The sequence below is a fragment of the Mesoplodon densirostris genome, chromosome 18 (genome assembly GCF_025265405.1).
Source record: "Mesoplodon densirostris isolate mMesDen1 chromosome 18, mMesDen1 primary haplotype, whole genome shotgun sequence".
Lineage (NCBI taxonomy): Eukaryota > Metazoa > Chordata > Mammalia > Artiodactyla > Ziphiidae > Mesoplodon > Mesoplodon densirostris.
Window position 1 is genome coordinate 2,675,106 of NC_082678.1, and position 20,350 is coordinate 2,695,455.

General features: G+C 43.9%; 2 protein-coding genes and 1 non-coding gene across 3 annotated transcripts in view; 2 read left to right on the forward strand and 1 right to left on the reverse strand.

Moving 5' to 3' along the window:
- The window catches only part of B4GALNT2 (beta-1,4-N-acetyl-galactosaminyltransferase 2), a 38,806-nt gene extending 23,776 nt beyond the window's left edge, over nucleotides 1–15,030 (reverse strand). The window contains exons 1-3 of the mRNA XM_060081631.1: nucleotides 14,966–15,030; nucleotides 4,552–4,752; nucleotides 3,471–3,608 (exon numbers count right to left, since the gene is read on the reverse strand). Coding sequence (XP_059937614.1) covers nucleotides 3,471–3,608; nucleotides 4,552–4,752; nucleotides 14,966–15,030 — 404 coding nt within the window. The remainder of the gene's footprint in view (nucleotides 1–3,470; nucleotides 3,609–4,551; nucleotides 4,753–14,965) is intronic.
- Nucleotides 15,031–15,966: 936 nt separating this feature from the next.
- LOC132478606 (DNA repair protein RAD51 homolog 1-like) lies at nucleotides 15,967–16,955 on the forward strand. Its single transcript, XM_060081876.1, has 2 exons — nucleotides 15,967–16,196; nucleotides 16,247–16,955. The coding sequence occupies exons 1-2, from the start codon at nucleotides 15,967–15,969 to the stop codon at nucleotides 16,953–16,955; spliced, it is 939 nt and encodes a 312-aa protein (XP_059937859.1).
- Nucleotides 16,956–18,997: 2,042 nt separating this feature from the next.
- On the forward strand, nucleotides 18,998–19,125 carry LOC132479369 (small nucleolar RNA SNORA3/SNORA45 family). Its single transcript, XR_009530491.1, has one exon. It is a non-coding gene; the product is annotated as a small nucleolar RNA SNORA3/SNORA45 family (small nucleolar RNA).
- Nucleotides 19,126–20,350: the final 1,225 nt, after the last annotated feature.

The following is a 20,350-nucleotide window of genomic DNA, read 5'->3' on the forward strand; positions in this document are numbered from 1 at the left end:
TACTGTAAACTTATTGAGAGATGTTGTCTAGATCAGATTGATCTTTGTACCTTGTACCCTTGTACCTCAGTGCCTTGCTCAGTGCCCTGAGTCTCCCCGCCCAGCTACTTCCTTAATGGCCTGAGACCCAATTCATGTCAATTATCATTACTGGACTCTGTTTTTGTTCATACCCGGATTGCCAGGTATAATCCCAAGAGAGTTGGGCATTTCCAACAGGTGAAGGAGGGGTCAAGTGTGAACATGGCCCGTCTTCGGACTTCCCAGTTTGGAATCTGTTCCTTCTTGTAATTCCTTCTGCCCAGCTCCCTCCAGACCAGTCCCCACTCCCAGCTAGTACCTCCTCTTATCCCTCCCTGCCTCCCAGCCCACTTGCTCCAATCTCTCCAAAGCTCCCTCCCTGCTCTCCCTTCCCCCACCGTGCACCTCCTGCCAGGTGCACACCTGAGGCACTCCCTGCTGGGGACGGCCGTGACTTCTCTCCCTCTGCAGCCCGGTGCCACCCAGGATACAGACAGAGCCATGTTCCCTCATAAACGTGCTCCCGTGTTTCCCCTCCCACCATCCACTTATTCTACAGACGCCTGTTAGCCCTGCTCTGTGCCAAGCACCTCAAGTCCCCGAGCACAGGGACCTCACAGACAGTGGCAAAGGGAGACCAGGAGGCAAACGGTGGGAACCATCCTGGCAGGAAGCAGGCAGACGGTGTTACAGGGGCACATGGCCGGGGCAAAGGTTCTGCTTGGTGTAAGAGCTTATCGTATCATCTGTCTATCTATATATTTTTCTTACCTCCTCTACTATCCTATAACTTCAATGAGGCTATAAAGGCCTTCCTTGGATCAACTTACTAAACGTCAACCCGAGGGACTATTATCATCCCCACAGTACAGAGGAGGTTAAGCTGCTTGCCCAGGGTCACCTAGCTGAGACGTGGAGGAGGCAGCCAGTCTGTTCCCTGGCAGCACTGTTAGCCACTGAGCCCCACGTTCCTTGCACAGCCACAAGGAGCCAGGGCTCACACCCCCGCCAGGATCACCGGCACACTGCACTGGCTTCCTGATCTCCAACGCTCCCACCTGCTGCTGTTCCCTCTTCTGGGGAGTCTTGCATTTGTATGGAGTCTGGGGTAGTGACTGATTCCCACAACCAAACCTGGAGGGGCCTGACTGCCCCTTTCCCTTCTTTAATTCAAGACTTAGGCTCAGTCAACTGAGCAGTAAGGCAGTGGCCTAGGGACCGTTCATCAAAGAGGCACAGACAACGTCCGTCGCGGCAGCAGAAGGAAAGTTTACCTTCCCCCCAACAGCTCCTCAACAGGTCTCCCTGCCTTCCCTTGCCTTCCCCCCAGGTTATCCTCCATAGAAAAGCCAGAGTGATATTTTATATATGAAAGTATCTCATAGAATAATTTGCCTCTTTTTAAAACTGTTCAATTCTTTGCGTCACCCAGAAAGCAAAATGCACACTCCTCCTGCTGGCTTACCAGGGCCGTCACCACTGGCCCCTCTGGACTCATACTGCCAGCCTCCAGCTGATGCACTAGGCGGCAACGGCTATGGCCTGCTTTCGTGTCATGCAGCCATCAAGAAAGGCCCACTCTGGGGCCTCCCTGGTGGCGCAGTGGTTGAGAGTCCGCCTGCCGATGCAGGGGATGCGGGTTCGTGCCCCGGTCTGGGAGGATCCCATATGCCGCGGAGCGGCTGGGCCCGTGAGCCATGGCCGCTGGGCCTGCGCGTCCGGAGCCTGTGCTCCGCAACGGGAGAGGCCACAACAGTGAGAGGCCCGCACACCGCAAAAAAAAAAAAAAAGAAAAAAAAAAAAAAAAAGAAAGGCCCACTCTGGCTTTGGGCCCTGTGTTAACTCTTCCTTCTAGGATGCTCTTCTGGGATGGAGGATTGTGGGAGACTCCTGCTTGATATACAAATCAGAGTTCAAGGTCACCTTCTTTCATTGTACCATTAAATTTTATGCCATCAACCACAATTTTTTTTTTTTTTTTTTTTTTTTGCGGTACGCGGGCCTCTCACTGTTGCGGCTTCTCCCGTTGCGGAGCACAGGCTCCGGACACGCAGGCTCAGCGGCCATGGCTCACGGGCCCAGCCGCTCCGTGGCATGTGGGATCTTCCCGGACCGGGGCACGAACCCGTGTCCCCTGCATCGGCAGGCAGGACTCTCAACCACTGCGCCACCAGGGAAGCCCCACGATATTTTAATTTACCTCTCCACATAGCACTTACAACAATCTACTATTTAGGTGATTTATGTATTTCTTTTCTCTCTCTTTTTTTTTTTTTTGGCCGCACTGCACAGTATGCGGATCTTAGTTCCCCAATCAGGGATCGAACTTGCAACCCCTGCAGTGGAAGCGTGGAGTCTTAACCACTGGACCACCAGGAAAGTCCCTCTTAATGTATTATGTATTGCCTGTGAAGAACTATAAGAATGATAACGTTAATAATAAACCACAACAATGACAGTAGGTAATATTTCTGCAGTGCTTCTATATGTCAGGCCCTTTATGAGTTACTAGCCTTTTGTATGTTAACACAATGTTCCTTACAATAAACCTATGAAGGAGGTATCTCTGTTACAGTTTTTCATATGAAGACACTGAAGTACCATGATGCTCAGGAACTTGCCATCCAGCCTGTTCCAGAGTTCAAGTCCTTAATCACAATGTTATTACTTAGTACAGCACGCTTTCCACTGAAACTCGTAAATGATTGCTAGGAGGGGAAAAAATGGGAAAAGACCTGCTCAGCCATTCCGTGCTCCCCTGGTTCTTGACTTCCCAGCCTGGTCATCCTACCACCTATGGATTTAGGGGAAGTGCCAACATCCTTCCTACAAATTCCCTCTTGATATGAGCCAGACACAATCCATCCCTGCTCTTTTCAACTGACAATCCTGGCCGATACACCCGGAAGGTTTAACTCCGGGCTTTGCACATAGCAGAGGGACAGTACATTCTTAACATATAAATGAATAAGAGAGTGCAACATGGTGAGACTCTAAAGGTACGTGCTCTGATGGCCTGGGTGCGTGAAGACTGCCACCAACACCGCACTGATGTTTCAAAGTCTCTTCACTCCTTTGCTCTTTCTCTATTATGCAATGCTTGAGACGTGTCAAGTGTGGTGGGTTTTGTGTTTTGTTTTGTTTTGTTTTTGCCATGCAGCATGGCTTGCAGGCTCTTAGTTCCCCAGCCAGGGATCAAACGCAGGGCCCGGGCAATGAAAGCGCCAAGTACTAACACTAGACCTCCAGGGAATTCCGGAGTTTTAGAAATCTGTATTGAAGGACTATTTCCTCAGTTCTCCTTACTTGGTTTACTCCTAATAGTTCCTTCCAGGGACCCTGACAGAGTGGGAGTGCCTTCCTTCTCTCCCTGGACCCACACCCTCCGGAGACAGTAGGAGAGCTTCTGTTCCACCTCCGGGCCCAAGAGCCCTCAGAGTCTGCATTACCTCCTCTGAAAGTGTTCAAATTCAGCCTGTCTCCTCAGTTTCACCGCAGGGAGGTCACTCTGGCCATAGGCATCCTCAAAGTTATAGCTTCCCTGACGTTCCGAGGCTTCACATTTGCACTGGTTTTTCGGGAAGAGCCTAAAACAAGATGAGGACTAAGATCACGGATTGGGTGGGTGGGCTGGTGGGTAAGGCGGGGCCTGAAGCCTAACCCAGTGTGTTGCTCCCCTCAGACTCTCCTTTCCCATAGCCACCATCTGGGTTGGGTTGAGACTCTAGAATGCCAGCAGTGGCTGTTCCCAAAGACACAGGGAGGGGAAGGAAGGGGAAAGGGCAAGAAGGCCCCCCTCTCAAAACCAACATTATGGCCACCAAAGGGGAAACGTGGTGGGGAGGGATAAATTAGGAGCTTGGGATTAACATAGACACACTACTATAGATAAAAGAGATAACCAACAAGGACCTACTGTATAGCACAGGGAACTCTACCACAATATTCTGTATATAACTGAATCACTTTGCTGTACACCTGAAACTAACACAACATTGTAAATCAACTAGACTCCAATAAAATAATAAAAAATAAATTTTATAATCCAAAAAAAAAAAAAATGGCCCCTTCTCTTCAGTCATCTCCTGCACCAAACTTCTGCCACACTGTGCGGCTTGTGTGATCTTAGTTCCCCGACCAGCAATCTAGCCCAGTCCCGGCAGTGTAAGCTCAGAGTCCTAACCACTGGACAGCCAGGGAATTCCCCAAGCTTCTTTAAACTTGAGAGTCGCAGGAATGTCAGTGGCATCTCAGCACCCCCGACCAGAAGAGGAGGCCAGAGGGACAGAAAGGCAACATCTTTCCTGTAGTTTGGGTTAAACAGGCCCTCCAAAATCGTAAGGGACTTCACTGGGAACAGAGTCCGTGCCCTGCAGACCAAGCCCTTTCCTGGTTCTGTGGTTTGGAATCACGTTCGCAATCAACACAGGTGCAGGAAGGTAGGGAACTGGCTGTAAAGTGGGCACAACAGGACACTGTGAGACACAGGAAGGAAAGGTCAGACCAAGGTGGAATAACTTGCTAACTCACCAGATTCCATCATAGGTAAAGAGGCTCCTGACACGTTCCTCAGGTAGAAGCTTCAGCACCCCGGCAGCCAGAGTAGGGTGAGGGAGCTGTGGTTTGTGGTTACTGGACTGAGTATAAAGGTATCCACTTATGAACATAAATAACACAATGCCCAGGGCCAAGAGTAAGACCGACATCTTGAGGATCCACAGACATCTGGAGCTGTTGGGACACAAAAGAGCAAAGGCTGTTAAAGTTATTTTTCTTGATTATGTAAACAAAAAAGACTTGATTGTGTAATATAGACGGGAACAGTAACTGGAGGAAAAATGTCAGTTAAACCTGTATCTTACACTACTTAGCAAGATTGATTTCTGTTAAATAGAAGAGTAAAGAATCAATTTGCAACAGAGAGACTCAATAAAAAATCACAAATAAAAGAATAGGCAAAAAGAGCCCAAGGGGAAATAAAGAGTAAGGTTTGCAATATTAATGTCGGCACAGTTGAATTCAAGGCAAAAAAATTATTAAGTGGGACCAAAAGGATCACTTATCATAATCACATGCATGATCCACAAAACAGATGTAAAGGTCATAAACTTTATCCATTAAATAATAGCATTACAGCACACAAAGCAAAGAATGGCAGGATATGGAAGGAGAAGGATTACAAATACAAAGATAGTCATAGATTCTAACATTCTCACATCTAACACTCTAAAATCACAGTCCTTAACGGATCAAGTCTCAAAAATATATAAAGCAATAGAGCAACTAAATTATAGAACTCATATTCTGTTAAAGAGCTTTTAGAGGGCTTTCCTGGTGGTGCAGTGGTTGAGAGTCTGCCTGCCGATGCAGGGGACACGGGTTTGTGCCCCGGTGCGGGAAGATCCCACATGCCGCGGGGCGGCTGGGCCCGTGAGCCATGGCCGCTGAGCCTGTGCGTCCAGAGCCTTTGCTCCGCAATGGGAGAGGCCACAACAGTGAGAGGCCCGCGTACCGCGAAAAAAAAAAAAAAAAAAAAAAAACTACAAATAGAATTACCATATGACCCAGCAATCCCACTACTGGGCATATACCCTGAGAAAACCATAATTCAAAAAGAGTCATGTACCAAAATGTTCACTGCAGCTCTATTTACAATAGCCAGGACATGGAAGCAACCTAAGTGTCCATCAACAGATGAATGCATAAGGAAGATATGGCACATATATACAATGGAATATTACTCAGCCATAAAAAGAAACGAAATTGAGTTATTTGTAGTGAGGTGGATAGACCTAGAGTCTGTCATACAGAGTGAAGTAAGTCAGAAGGAGAAAAACAAATACCATATGTTAATACATATATATGGAATCTAAGAAAAAAAAAAAAGTCATGAAGAACCTAGGGGCAAGACAGGAATAAAGACACAGACCTACTACAGAATGGACTTGAGGATATGGGGAGGGGGAAGGGTAAGCTGTGACAAAGTGAGAGAGTGGCATGGACATATATACACTACCAAACGTAAGGTAGATAGCTAGTGGGAAGCAGCCGCATAGCACAGGGAGATCAGCTCGGTGGTTTGTGACCACCTAGAGGGGTGGGATAGGGAGGGTGCAAGGGAGGGAGACACAAGAAGGAAGAGATATGGGAACATATGTATATGTATAACTGATTCACTTTGTTATAAAGCAGAAACTAACACACCATTGTCAAGCAATTATACTCCAATAAAGATGTTTAAAAAATAATAAATAAATAAATAATAATTTTAAAAAAGGTTAGCAGCAGTGTGGAATCTGAAACCATATCAATGAATTTTTTGTACAGTTACATTAAAATCCACTGGTATGATTTGGACTTTGAATGGATATTCTACCTACTCATGATTTTATTACAGTATGCATTAGTCATATGGAAAATATTGGTTAACTGAGTTACACTGATCCTCCAAATGCTTGCTTGCTTGCTTATTTATGTATGTATGTATGTATGTATGTATGTATGTATGTATGTATGTATGTATGTATGTATGTATGTATTTATTTATTTATTTGCTGTGTTGGGTCTTTGTTGCTGTGCACCGGCTTTCTCTAGTTGCGATGAGCGGGGGCTACTTTTCCTTGTGGTGCTCGGGCTTCTCATTGTTGCGGCTTCTCTTGTTGCGGAGCACGGGCTCTAGGCGTGAGGGCTTCAGTAGTTGCAGCATGTGAGCTCAGTAGTTGTGGCGCACAGGCTTAGTTGCTCCACGGCATGTGGGATCTTCCTGGACCAGGGCTCGAACCCGTGTCCCCTACATTGGCAGGTGGATTCTTAACCACTGCACCACCAGGGAAGCCCTGCTGATGTATTTTTAATGCAATATCGAGAATTCACATTCATTAATATCAACACCAATCTCATCAGAAAAGTCTCTAAATGTTAAGACTGTCAAACTCATTGCGGTGGAAATAAGTTTTACAAAGTCCTAAGTATTTGGAAAGCTTGAACTTTATGATTGGCAACGAGTACTGGCAGCTGTCAGATCACTTGGTCCATGTTTTTGAGAAGACATCTACCCTGTACAGGAGTCTGAATAACCAGCTTATTCTTATTCATTCTTATTCTTCCAAGCAAAAAACATTTCCTTTAAAAAGCAGCTACTTCAGGGGCTTCCCTGGTGGCACAGTGGTTAGGAATCCGCCTGCCAGTGCAGGGCACACGGGTTCGAGCCCTGGTCCGGGAAGATCCCACATGTCGCGGAGCAGCTAAGCCTGTGCTCCACATCTACTGAGCCTGCGCTCTAGAGCCCGCGAGCCACAACTACTGAAGCCTGCGCCCTACAGCCAGTGCTCCGCAACAAGAGAAGCCACGGCAATAAGAAGCCCGCGCACTGCAACAAAGCGTAGTCCCCACTCACTGCAACTAGAGGAGGACGGGGTGCAGCAACAAAGACCCAACGCAGCCAAAAATAAATAAATAAATAAATTTATAAAAAGAAAAAAAGAGATTTCTATTAAAAAGCAGCTACTTCACGGTCTTCCCTGGTGGTGCAGTGGTTAAGGATCCACCTGCCAGTGCGGGGGACACGGGTTAGAGCCCTGATCCAGGAAGATCCCACATACCGTGGAAAAACTAAACCCGTGTGCCACAACTACTGAAGACCGCACACCTAGAGCCCGTGCCCGCGAGCCACAACTACGGAGCCCACGTGCCACAACTACTGAAGCTTATGCGCCTAGAGCCCGTGTTCCACAACAAGAGAAGCCACCGCAATGAGAAGCTCACACACCACCATGAAGAGTAGCCCCCCGCTCGCCACAACTAAAGAAAGCCCGCCTGCAGCAATGAAGACCCAACACAGCCAAAAGTAAATAAGTTTATAAAAAAAAGGAAAGCAGCTACTTCAGCTCGCTACTCAAATTGCACAAGCACTTTTTCTTGAGACAACGATCACAGCAGTTCAGGCTCTGGCAGGAGTGTTCGACGTGTACCTTTCATCAAAAAATCTACTTAAAATTGACGCTTAAAAAAATCAATTGATTGTACTGTTTCATCAAGGATATTCTTAAGTAAACTGGCTTTTTTCCCTGAGTGTGGTGGGAAAGTACACCTCCCACCAGTTCAGGCTGAGGTACCAGCAGTTTTGCCCATCACTGCCCTTGCATCATCAGTGCAAATGTCAGCACAGTGAAAAAAGCAAATAGCATCCTACTATGATCATGAAAAAGTTTTCACCTTGCAGACTCCCTGAGGGGTCACTGGGACCCTCAGGAGTCTACGGCCCACAATTGGAGAAGCCCTGCTCTAGCTCATTCTTCTACAGGCTTTTCCTTCCCTAATTTTAGAAGCTCTTGATGTATAGAGATATTCACCTTTTGTCTGTGGTGTAAATAGCTAAGGTTGTCTTTCCCAATTTGTCACTTGTCTTTTTTCTTTTAAAAAAAAATGTTTAATTGTGGGAATAAACATAAAGTTTACCACCTTAACCATTTCTAAGTGTACAGCTCAGTAACGTTAAGTATATTGTTCACATTGTTGTACAATGGATCTCCAGAACTTTTCCCTTTTTTCTTTGCTTATATTTTTGCATGCAAATATATTTTATCAATTTTTCTGTAATGGAAATCTTAATCTTCCATTGAAGAAAAAAAGCCCCTCTTTACAAAAAAATGAAAATTAATGTATGTAGGAGAAATGATAGAATTAGAGAAATAAATCACCACTTTTCTACCACCAATGTAATAAATGATTCTGGCCAGGACCATCAATGTACATTAAAACCATCGGGTGGAAGGCTGTTGGGGAGCAGGATATTGAATGGTGCCAACATCCAGATTGCTTACTATTTACAAAGAGAAAAAAACTCACCTTTACAATGGAATGATCAGGTAGTCACTACCTTAACCACGTGATCCAAATGAGCATCACTAATAATGAGACAGCCTAACAAAATGTCCCCCTGATATGATGTGATATGAAGCACACAAATCACTTATGGAGTATTAATGCCAAAAATGTTGAATCAAAATGTAATCAAGACTCAGAGACCTCACTACCAGTTTGTAGGAAATAACAGCAGATAAAGAAGCAAACTGAATAACACCATCAACAACTATCAGACACATCAGGATGGGGAACGTTCTGTAAGACAACTGGCCTGGGCTCTTCAAAAAGACAATGCTATGAAAAGAGAAAAAAGAAAAAAGTGGAGGGATGGGGTAGCTTTTGATAGTTTAAGGAGACTAAAAAGATCAAACAACAAAATGCAATGTGTGAACTTTGACTGGATCATTGTTTCAAAAAACAGTTTTGAAAGACGTTTAGCACTAATTATTAGATAAATGCAAATCAAAACTACAGTGAGGTACCATCTCACATTAGTCAGAATGGCCATAATTTAAAAATCTACAAATAACAAATGCTGCAGAGGGTGTGAAGAAAACAGAACCCTCCTACATTTTTGGTTGAGATGTAAATTGGTGCAGTCGCTACGGAAAACAGTATGGAGGTTTCTCAAACTAAAAATAGAGTTGCCATATGATCCTGCAATCCCACTCCTGGGCAAATATCCGGAGAAAACTATAATTTGAGAAGACACATGCACCACAATGTTCACTGCAGCACTATTTACAATAGCCAAGACATGGATGCAATCTAAATGTCTATCGATAGATAAATGGATAAAAGAAGATGTGGTATATATGTATATAACACACACACACACACACACACACACAATGGAATACTACTTGGCCACAAACAAGAATGAAATAATGCCATTTGCAGCATGTTGACTGGACCTAGAGATTATCACACTAAGTGAAGTAAGTCAGACAGAAAAAAATATCATATGACAATCACTTATATGTAGAATCTAAAATATGACACAAATGAACTTATCTACAAAATAGAAACAGACTCACAGGGGAGTTCCCTGGTGGCCTAATGGTCAGGATTCTCTGCTTTCACTTCCATGGCCTCAGTTCAATCCCTAGTCATGGAACTGAGATCCCACAAGGCCGCACAGAGCAATCAAAAGAAAAAAACACTCACAGACATAGAGGACAGACTTGTGGTTGCCAAGGAGGAGGGGGGTGGAGGAGGGAAGGATTGGGAGTTTGGGACTAGAAGATGCAAACTATTATATATAGAATGGATAAGCAACAAGGTCCTACTGTATAGCACAGGGAACTATATTCAATATCCTGTGATAAGCCATAATGGGAAAGAATATGAAAAAGAATGTACATATGTGCATAACTGAATCATTTTGCTATACAATAGAAATTAACACATCATTGTAAATCAACTATACTTCAATAAAATAAATTTAAAAAGCCATTTAGGGGACAATTGTGAATATTTGAGCATGGGCTGAATGTTAGATCATGTTAGGGGATTGTTCATTTTTTTTAGGTGAGATCATTATATTATGATTATATAGGAGAATGCTGTTATTCTTAGAAGTATGCTCGAGTATTTAAGGGTGAAGTGTTAACATGTCTGAAAATTCTTTTCAATGGTTCAGCCATTTGAAAGAAGGGGTGAGAGATAAAGCAAATGTGGTAAAATATTAATCTAGGTGGATCTAGGTGCAGGGTGTATGAGTGTATTCAGTAACATTGTTTCAAGCTTTCTTTAGTTTGACAATTTTAAAAATAAAACTTTGGGATTTATAAACAATTAAGTAAAAATTCCTCAGGTAAAATAAGAATAGGGGGATGCTTTCTTAACATGGCAAAAGATTTACCTTTCAAGCCAAAGCCAGCATTATGCAAAACTCCATTATATCCAGGAACAAGATAAGAATGCCCACTGCTATTATTTAATATTATCATGAAAGTATTAATAAATGCAATAAAATTAGCTTATGGACTAAAATGATATATAACTAAAAGGGTAATTAAAAATATAATTATTTACAAGATGTAATAATTGCATATTTGGAAAAACTAAAATGTTTTAAATGGGAAACTATTAGAAACTGAGATTTTAGTAGGGTAGCTAGTTACAAAATAAATTTTTTTTTCTTTTTTTTTTTTTTTTTGTGGTACGTGGGTCTCTCACTGCTGTGGCCTCTCCCGTTGCGGAGCACAGGCTCTGGACGCGCAGGTTCAGCAGCCATGGCTCACGGGCCCAGCCGCTCCGCGGCATGTGGGATCCTCCCGGACCGGGGCACGAACCCATGTTCCCCTGCATCGGCAGGCGGACTCTTAACCACTGCGCCACCAGGGAAGCCCCAAAATAAATATTTTTAAAATAATAATAATTATAGTTATAATCTAATGACCACGTACTATGTGTTACCCCTCTGCCAAGAGCTTTGTGTGTATCATCTCATTTAATTCTCACAACAACATAATAAAGACGTTCCATTACTCCACCCAATTAACAGATGAATTAGCTGAGGGCGAAAGCAACTTGCACAGTTGGTTGGTGTTAGATGCAGGATTCAAAACCAGACCACACTTTTAAACACTACATTACCCAGTTTTCTATAAGCCAACAGCCATGAGTCAAAACGTAATGAAAGGGATTTCCCTGGTGGTGCAGTGGTTAAGAATCCGCCTGCCAGTGCAGGGGACACGGGTTCTATCCCTGGTCCAGGAAGATCCCACACGCCGGGGAGCAACTAAGCCCGTGAGCCACAACTACTGAGCCCACATGCTGCAACTACTGAGCCTGCTGGCTGCACTACTGAAGCCCACGCCTAGAGCCCGTGCTCCGCAACAATAGAAGCCACCGGAATGACAAGCCAGCGCACCGCAATGAAGAGTAGCCCCCACTCTGTGCAACTAGAGAAAGCCAGTGCACAGCAACAAAGACCCAACACAGCTAATAAATAAATAAATAAATTAATTAATTAAAAGAATTAAGAAAAACCAGTATATTAGGGAAGTACAAATAAATGGAGATAAATTTCTTATTATTGACTAGACTAATTCCACATTGTGAAAATGGAACTTCACCCTATATTAATGTATAAATTCAATACAATAACTACATAAATGAACCCACAACAAAATTTTTTTTTCATTTGTCAAAATGACTCTAACTGGAAGTAACACATGAGAATAGCAAGGAAGATATTATACATAAGGAGAGCCATACTACTAGAGAACAAAATTATTGTAAAGCTAGAGTTAACTAAAAGCATGTTATTGATTCAAGAATAAGCATATAGGTAAATGGAATAAACCAAAGTAAGCCAAAGTCCAGAAATACTTGGGACTTCCCTGGTGGTCCAGTGGTTAAGAATCTGCCTTCCAATGCAGGGGACGCAGGTTTGATCCCTGGTTGGGGAACTAAGATCTCCCATGCCAAGGGGCAACTAAGCCCACACACTGCAACTAAGCCTCTGCGCAGCAACTAGAGAGCTCGCCGTGCAACATCTACTGAGCCCGAGCACTCTAGAGCCCAAGCACCACAACTAGAGAGAAGCCCACATGCCGCAACAAAAGATATCGTGTGCCGCGGCTAAGACCCGACGCAGCCAAATAAATATTAAAAACAAACAAACAAAGTCCAGAAATACTTGAGTGGAATTTTATGTGGAATTTTCACTATTTTGTTATATATTTCTGTAACATCTGAATTTTCTAAAATGGCATTCAGAACAAGATAGATATATTTAAACTATTCAAGTTATAGACATGCCTGCAGAAAAAAGGCCTTTACTTCCTCTTAGTCAAGTTCAACCATCTGATCAGACCCCTCTCAGCTTGGAGTTTTGATTTACCAAAGCTGGTTCCAGCTAGGGACAGCATTTTGTGATGCAGTCATTAATAGGAATTGTTCGGTAGGAGATTCCTAATAAAATGTTCAACAGCCGAATTTTTAACAGACAACTACAAATGTTCTACACTGTTAAAATCACACTGTTTATGTGCTTACGTGGGGATATTAAAATTACAATTGTATGGGTCTGCTATTCTGGTTGGACCATATTTGAGAAACATTCGAAAAAGGACCATAATCCAGTTTATAAAGTCAGTGAGAAATAAGGAAATGAGCTTGTCATGTGTATCAGCTGCTGGCAACTTGTCCCTTCAAGCCAGGTGAAGCTGTTAACCCTGCCAAGTGGTTCTCCTAGTCCAAGTACAGAGAGCTTTGGGACCAGGCAGAAACTAGAGAGGCAGCCTGAGTCCTGAGTCAAAGGTGGTGACCCTCATTGCCCCAAAGCACTCTTGTACCTGAGCAAGTAGGGTCTGATGTTAAGCTGTCTCTGCAGACAGTAGACACCGATTAGTCAAGATTTTCCTTTTGCCTAAAAAAGTACTCATGATTCTGTGCGCTTTATTACAATAATCCCTTTGTGAACCATGACACTTTGACAACATAGAAACATCTGCAAAGAGAAAGATTTAAATACTTAGAGATGCATCAGAGCTTTTTAAAATGTCTGCACAGTGGGAAAAAACTGAAATCAAAATAGTAGCATTGGGGCCTCCCTGGTGGCGCAGTGATTGAGGGTCCGCCTGCCGATGTAGGGGACACGGGTTCGTGCCCCGGTCCGGGAAGATTCCACATGCCGCGGAGCGGCTGGGCCCGTGAGCCATGGCCGCTGAGCCTGTGCGTCGGAGCCTGTGCTCCGCAACGGGAGAGGCCACAACAGTGAGAGGCCCGCGTACCGCAAAAAAAAAAAATGGTAGCATTGGACTACTGAAATGGTTCCTAACAAATATGAGAGCAAAGGTTTAATCTTAATTTACCTATGAGAAAAACACCAAGACACCAAGTAATAAATGGGCACAGAATATGAAGAAATGACTGACCAAAGGATAAGTACATTTAGTAGGTGAACACACAGGAAAATATTTGTTCTCACCTGTAAGTTAAAAAGGTTGATATTGAAAATAACACTGAAGTAGCATTTTATGCCTATTAAGTTAATAACTAAAAAGGGTGGGACTTCCCTGGTGGCGCAGTGGTTAAGAATCCGCCTGCCAATGGAGGGGACACTGGTTCGAGCCCTGGTCAGGGAAGATCCCACATGCCACAGAGCAACTAAGCCCGAGCACCACAACTATTGAGCCTGCACTCTAGAGCCCGTGAGCCACAACTACTGAGCCCACGTGTCACGACTACTGAAGCCCGTGCGCCTAGAGCCCGTGCTCCGCAACAAGAGAAGCCACTGCAATGAGAAGCCCACGCACTGCAACGAAGAGTAGCCCCCGCTCGCTGCAACTAGAGAAAGCCCACGCGCAGCAATGAAGACCCAATGTAGCCCAATAAATAAAATAAATATATTAATTAATTAATTATAAATAAGGTTTGGTGAAATTGTGGGCAAAGGTGATATATACACACTACTTTTAAATATTTTACTCAGGAATTTTTGGTTGCAAGTAACAGAAACTTAGTCAAATTATTTACATAACTATGAGTTATTATGTAACTATATAATACCTATGAATTGCTTCACTATATTAAGAACACAGATAACATTATCTTTTATTTCCTTGAACTAAATTAGAATTGGCTATACCCCATCCTCTACTGTGATTGGTAGAAAGTCAGAAAAACATTCTGACGGAGCTCCTGCCTCCTCTACTGGCTAGTCTAAGAGCCTGAGAGGCAAAAGAGACTTCTGCCTCCAATACCAATGGACTGGGCAACTCAGACCAACTTTCTCACTGATGACAACTAGAAAAGCTGAACAACAACAACAACAACAAATCTGCCTGAAAGGATCAGATGGCTACCAAGACAGTGAAGAATTACTGGGACTGGATTCAAGAGATAACGGAGGCTAAGGATGGAGGTTACTTTTTCCTCTGGATGTGTTTGCTGATTCCTAAGTGGGCAGCTCACAGGCTGTTCATGTTTATCTCAGCCCCTTGGGGTTAAGGGAATAAACGTTAGAGTCCAAGATCCATCGTGAGTGGAGATGGGCGGCGGGGGTGGGGGGCGGGGGTTTCCTGGTGAATCCCCTTTGCTTTGCATTGGAACTCCAATGGCTTACACCTCGGAGGAGTGAACCAGAATCGGACAGGAATTCCCAGGCATGGCCACAAGGCTTCCCGTCATCTCTTGAAGTTGGATTGAGGCAATCCCACATTGCTAGTGAACCCAGTGCCTAGCAGAACGAAACATAAATCATCTCTGGCAGAAGTTATCCTAGGTCTCAGATTATTTTCACGAACTATTTTGTAAAGACACTGTTTGGCACATGCGGAGATAGCGTTTTTAAAAAGAGGAAAATAAGGCAATAAAAACACAGGGCTTCAGATACTGGAGTTATCAGACATATATTGTAAAGTAAATAGACTTAGTATTAAAGAACTATAAATTAATTATTGAGAATTTTAACACAAAATTGGAGAATACAAAAAGAAACAGACAGAAATTTTAGAAATACAAAATAAAATAACACTATTGAAAAGTTAAGTGGATGAGTTTAACAGACAATTAGACAAGACTGGAAGATAAGTCAGACTATAACTGCCAAGGCGGGCGGAGGGGCGGGAGGAATAAATTAGGAATTTGAGATTAACAGATATACACTGCTATATATAAAGCAGATAAACAACAAGGACCTACTGTACGGCACAAGGAACTATATTCAGTGTCTTGTAATAACCTATTATGGAAAAGAAACTGAAAAAGAATAGATATAAATATATGTATATATATAACTGAATCGCTTTGCTGTACACCTGAAACACTGTAAATCAACTATATTTCAATAAAAAAATAAAATAAGAGCGTTAGACGGAGTGGGCGCTGCCGCCGGAGACCGAGGCCTGAAGAGACCTGAGACGCGCCCCAGGAGCACAGTTAGGAGCTGAAACTCGCCTGGGTTTCGTGCAGAAGGCCGGAGCAAGGGCGTAGAGAAGTGGGGCGCAGGCGAGGGGGTCTGCAGTCCGTCCGGGGTCGGGCGCGCGCGGGTCCGGCGGACTGTAGTCGGAGCACGCAGCCCGCCCGGGCGAGTTACGCTGCAGGCGGAGTATTGAACACTAAGTAATGGCTATGCAGGTGCAGCTTGAAGCAAATGCAGATACTTCAGTGGAAGAAGAGAGCTTTGGCCCACAACCTATTTCTCGATTACAGCAATGTGGCATACATGCTAATGATGTGAAGAAATTGGAAGAAGCTGGATTCCATACTGTGGAGGCTGTTGCCTATGCACCAAAGAAGGAGCTAATAAATATTAAGAGAATTAGTGAAGCCAAAGCTGATAAAATTCTGAGGCAGTTAAATTAGTTCCAATGGGTTTCACCACTGCAACTGAGTTCCACCAAAGGCGGTCTGAGATCATACAGATTACTTCTGGCTCCAAAGAGCCTGACAAACTACTTCAAGGAGGAATTGAGACTGGATCCATCACAGACATGTTTGGAGAATTCCGAACTGGGAAGACCCAGATCTGTCATACGTTGGCTGTAACATGCCAGCTTCCCATTGACCGAGGTGGAGGTGAAGGAAAGGCCATGTACATTGACACCGAGGGTACCTTTAGGCCAGAACGGCTGCTAGCAGTGGCTGAGAGATATGGCCTCTCTGGCAGTGATGTCCTGGATAATGTAGCATATGCTCGAGGGTTCAACACAGACCACCAGACCCAGCTCCTTTATCAAGCATCAGCCATGATGGTAGAGTCCACGTATGCACTGCTAATTGTAGACAGCGCCACCGCCCTCTACAGAACAGACTATTCGGGTCGAGGTGAGCTTTCAGCCAGGCAGATGCACTTGGCCAGGTTTCTGCGGATGCTTCTGCGACTTGCTGATGAGTTTGGTGTAGCAGTGGTAGCCCAAGTGGATGGAGCAGCCATGTTTGCTGCAGATCCTAAAAAACCTATTGGAGGAAATATCATTGCTTATGCCTCAACGACAAGGCTGAGAAAAGGAAGAGGGGAAACGAGAATCTGCAGAATCTATGACTCTCCTTGTCTTCCTGAAGCTGAAGCTATGTTTGCCATCAATGCGGATGGAGTAGATGCCAAGGACTGAATCGTTGGCTTTTTTCCAGAGATAAACCTTAAGTGCTGCAGCCTAATGGAGAGGACTGCTCCCTGAGGTTCTTCACAGGCCTCTTCCTGTTGTGACCTGCCAGGAAAACAGCTATTATATCGGCTTTTCTTTTTTTTTTTTTTTTTTTTTTGGCGGTACACGGGCCTCTCACTGTTGTGGCCTCTCCCATTGCAGAGCACAGGCTCCGGACGCACAGGCTCAGCGGCCATGGCTCACAGGCCCAGCCGCTCCACGGCATGTGAGATCTTCCTGGACCAGGGCATGAACCCATGTCCCCTGCATCGGCAGGCGGACTCTCAACCACTGCACCACCAGGGAAGCCCAGGCTTTTCTTATGGTGTAAACACGAGACAGGTCAGTAGTCACAAGCTGATCTGAAACGTTTATTCCTTCTAGAGTATATTAATCTCTATGTGAATTCTTTGGTTTGGGGGTGTAGGTATGAAGTACCTTTGATATCATAGTGCCTTGGGGTTGTCTCAGGACTAACTGCTATTGGCCAATCTTATGTCTCTAAGAGAACTAGCTGAAACTGGAGAGACCTGACTTCTCTCGCTGTCTGAATAATGTTGGGGAAAAAATGCCTGAGCTATGTGGCAAAGGGAGTGGGTCTCCTCACAGGTTTGTTTTCTTTTTTCTCTGTCAGTAAAACTCTTAAATCAGAAGCAGGTAAAGTTTGTGTGTCTGAATTAGCTTATATAAGAATGTTTTTTCAGATAAGGGGTATTGAGCAGGCCTGCTGGGCTACCGGCCCTTCACCATCTACTCTTTTTTAATGCTAAGAGCAATTCAAGATAGTTCTGGAACGTTAAACACTTCAGAAGCTCTTCAAGTAAGTAGATTCAATGTGGGACTGCTAATAAAGTAGTTATTTGTAATGAATGTGCTGTTTATAGGAGTTATTCTGGTACAAGCTGAATATTTCAGGATAGGGCCTTCATAATATAATTTTGGCTCTGGGTAGGGTGATCAGTTTCTATTGCTTTAAAATTGAAAATTTAAAAGGGAAGTCCCACATTCAGATGATTCATTTTATACTCCTTTAACCTAATAGAAGATCTCACAAGACGGCTACACCATGGCTTTCCTGTGGCCTTTGTTTTTATTCTTTAAGTTTTGTATTGTATAGGGCTGGTTCTTGCCCAGATTATTCTACTTCAGGGGTTTGAGATACTCCTTCCTCTTCAAACTTCTACTCAGGATGGGTTCTAACCAACTCTTCCAATTTCAAAGGGCCTCTCAGCTAGTATTAGGAGGAGAGGCAGTGCAAATCTCTGCTGTTGCCTGTGTTGATCCTACTGTATGTACGGAGATAGGATGACACAATTTAATGCAACTTTGTTTTAAAAACAGTTCTGTTCCCTGACTTTAAAGAACAGAATACCTCCTAGGCCTTCTTTCATTTCTACATTACAGAACAAACCTGAGATGAAATAATAAAGCCACAGTAACAGAAAAAAAAACATTAAAAAATATATATATATAAAATAAGAAGATAACTGCCAAAATGAATGACAGAGGAACAAAAGATCTCAAATTACTGAAAAGAATTAAGGACACAGAGGATACAGTGAGCACTGGAGTATTAGAGGAGAGAGAACGGGGCAGAGTAATACGTGAAGAAAAAAAATGATTGAAAACTTTCCAAATTAATGAAGGAGTTTTCAAGAAATTCTATTTCAGCCACAAGGAAGAAAATTTAAAACTAAATACGCACCAAAGAACATTATATCAGTAGTAAAGATTAAAATACAAGGAGAGGGGCCTCCCTGGTGGCGCAAGTGGTTGAGAGTCCGCCTGCCGATGCAGGGGATGCGGGTTCGTGCCCCGGTCTGGGAGGATCCCGTGTGCCGCGGGGCGGCTGGGCCCGTGAGCCATGGCCGCTGAGCCTGTGCGTCTGGAGCCTGCGCATCCGGAGCCTGTGCTCCGCAGCGGGGGAGGCCACAACGGTGAGAGGCCCGCATACCGCAAAAAAAAAAAAAAATAAATAAATAAATAAAATAAAATAAAATACAAGGAGAATCAAGGCTAGTCACACTTGGGCATCAGCTATCGCCTTAATGTGCTAGAGTCCTCCGGGAGTAACTGCTGACTTTACTCACGGGCTGTGGCCCTCATGGTATAGTCAGTCACCAGGTTAGTGACATGTGTCAGATTGACTCACACAACTGTTAGATCCACTTATGCCCACAAATTAGGGGAATGTTTAGGAGACCTCTGTTATAGGAATGTGTAGAAGCTGTCAAGTGACCTAAGTTCTCGTCTTGGCACTGACTTTCTCAGTGACTTATTCTGGTTCCATGAAAAGGCTAGTCTTTCCCATCTGATAGTCTTCGGTGGCTTTTTTTTTTTACATTTTATTTTTATTTTTTATTTATTTATTTCGGCTGCACCGGGTCTTAGATGCAGCACATGGGATCTTTAGTTGTGGCATGCAGACTTCTTAGTTGTGGCATGCATGTGGGATCTAGTTCCCTGACCCGGGATCAAACCCGAGCCCCCTGCATTGGGAACGCGGAGTCCTACCCACTGGACCGCCAGGGAAGTCCCTGGTGGCTTTTTAAAGATTTGTTTTATTCAACAAGTGGAGTACCTGCTATGTCACTCTTCTGCAAGAGTGAACAACTTTTACACTGTAATGGGGGGAGATGGACTGTGAAGATGATAAACATAGCTTTTTAATTGGAGTGAGGTAATGAAAATGGTTGCCTTCTCTCCCCAGTCACCGAGGATACTTTGGGAAAGTTGATAGGAGGCATTACCACTTAAAGAAGAACCAGAGCTTCTGCCCAGCTGTCAACCTTGATAAATTGTGGAACCTTGGTCAGTGAGCAGACACGAGTAGATGCCACCAAGAACAAGACTGGAGCGGCTCCTGTCACTGATGTGGTGCCATCAGGCTACTACAAAGTTCTGGGGAAGAGAAAGCTCCCAAAGCAGCCTGTCAACTGAAGGCCAAATTCTTCAGCAGAAGAGCTGAGATTAAGGGTGTGGGTGGGGCATGTGTCCTGGTAGCTTGAACCCACATGGTGGGAGATTAATTAAATGTTAACAAGTGCTTTTCAATAAATAAATAAATAAAATACAAGGAGAACAGCCAGAAGAGAAAAGATTACCTTTAAAAGAGATTGCTAGTTAACTTTCCAGCAGATTATACGGGAAGCCAGAGACACTGAAATATCTTCTATACCGTCAGAACTATTCAAAAATCAAGGTGCCCATAAAGGCATTTTCAGACAAGCAACATTTGAGGGAATCTGTCACCAGTATACTTGCACTAAAGTAACTACTAAAGGCACATTACTCCAGAAGGAAGATCATAAGGAAAGAAGGAAGAGAAATAAAAATGACAAATAAGTGGGTAAGGGGCTTCC

Excerpts from the sequence above, each read along its gene's own strand:
- LOC132478606 (XM_060081876.1), top strand. The coding sequence starts at position 15,967 with ATGGCTATGCAGGTGCAGCTTGAAGCAAATGCAGATACTTCAGTGGAA. Across the intron at positions 16,197-16,246 it reads GCTGATAAAATTCTGAGGCA|GCGGTCTGAGATCATACAGA; the intron begins GTTAAATTAGTT and ends GTTCCACCAAAG.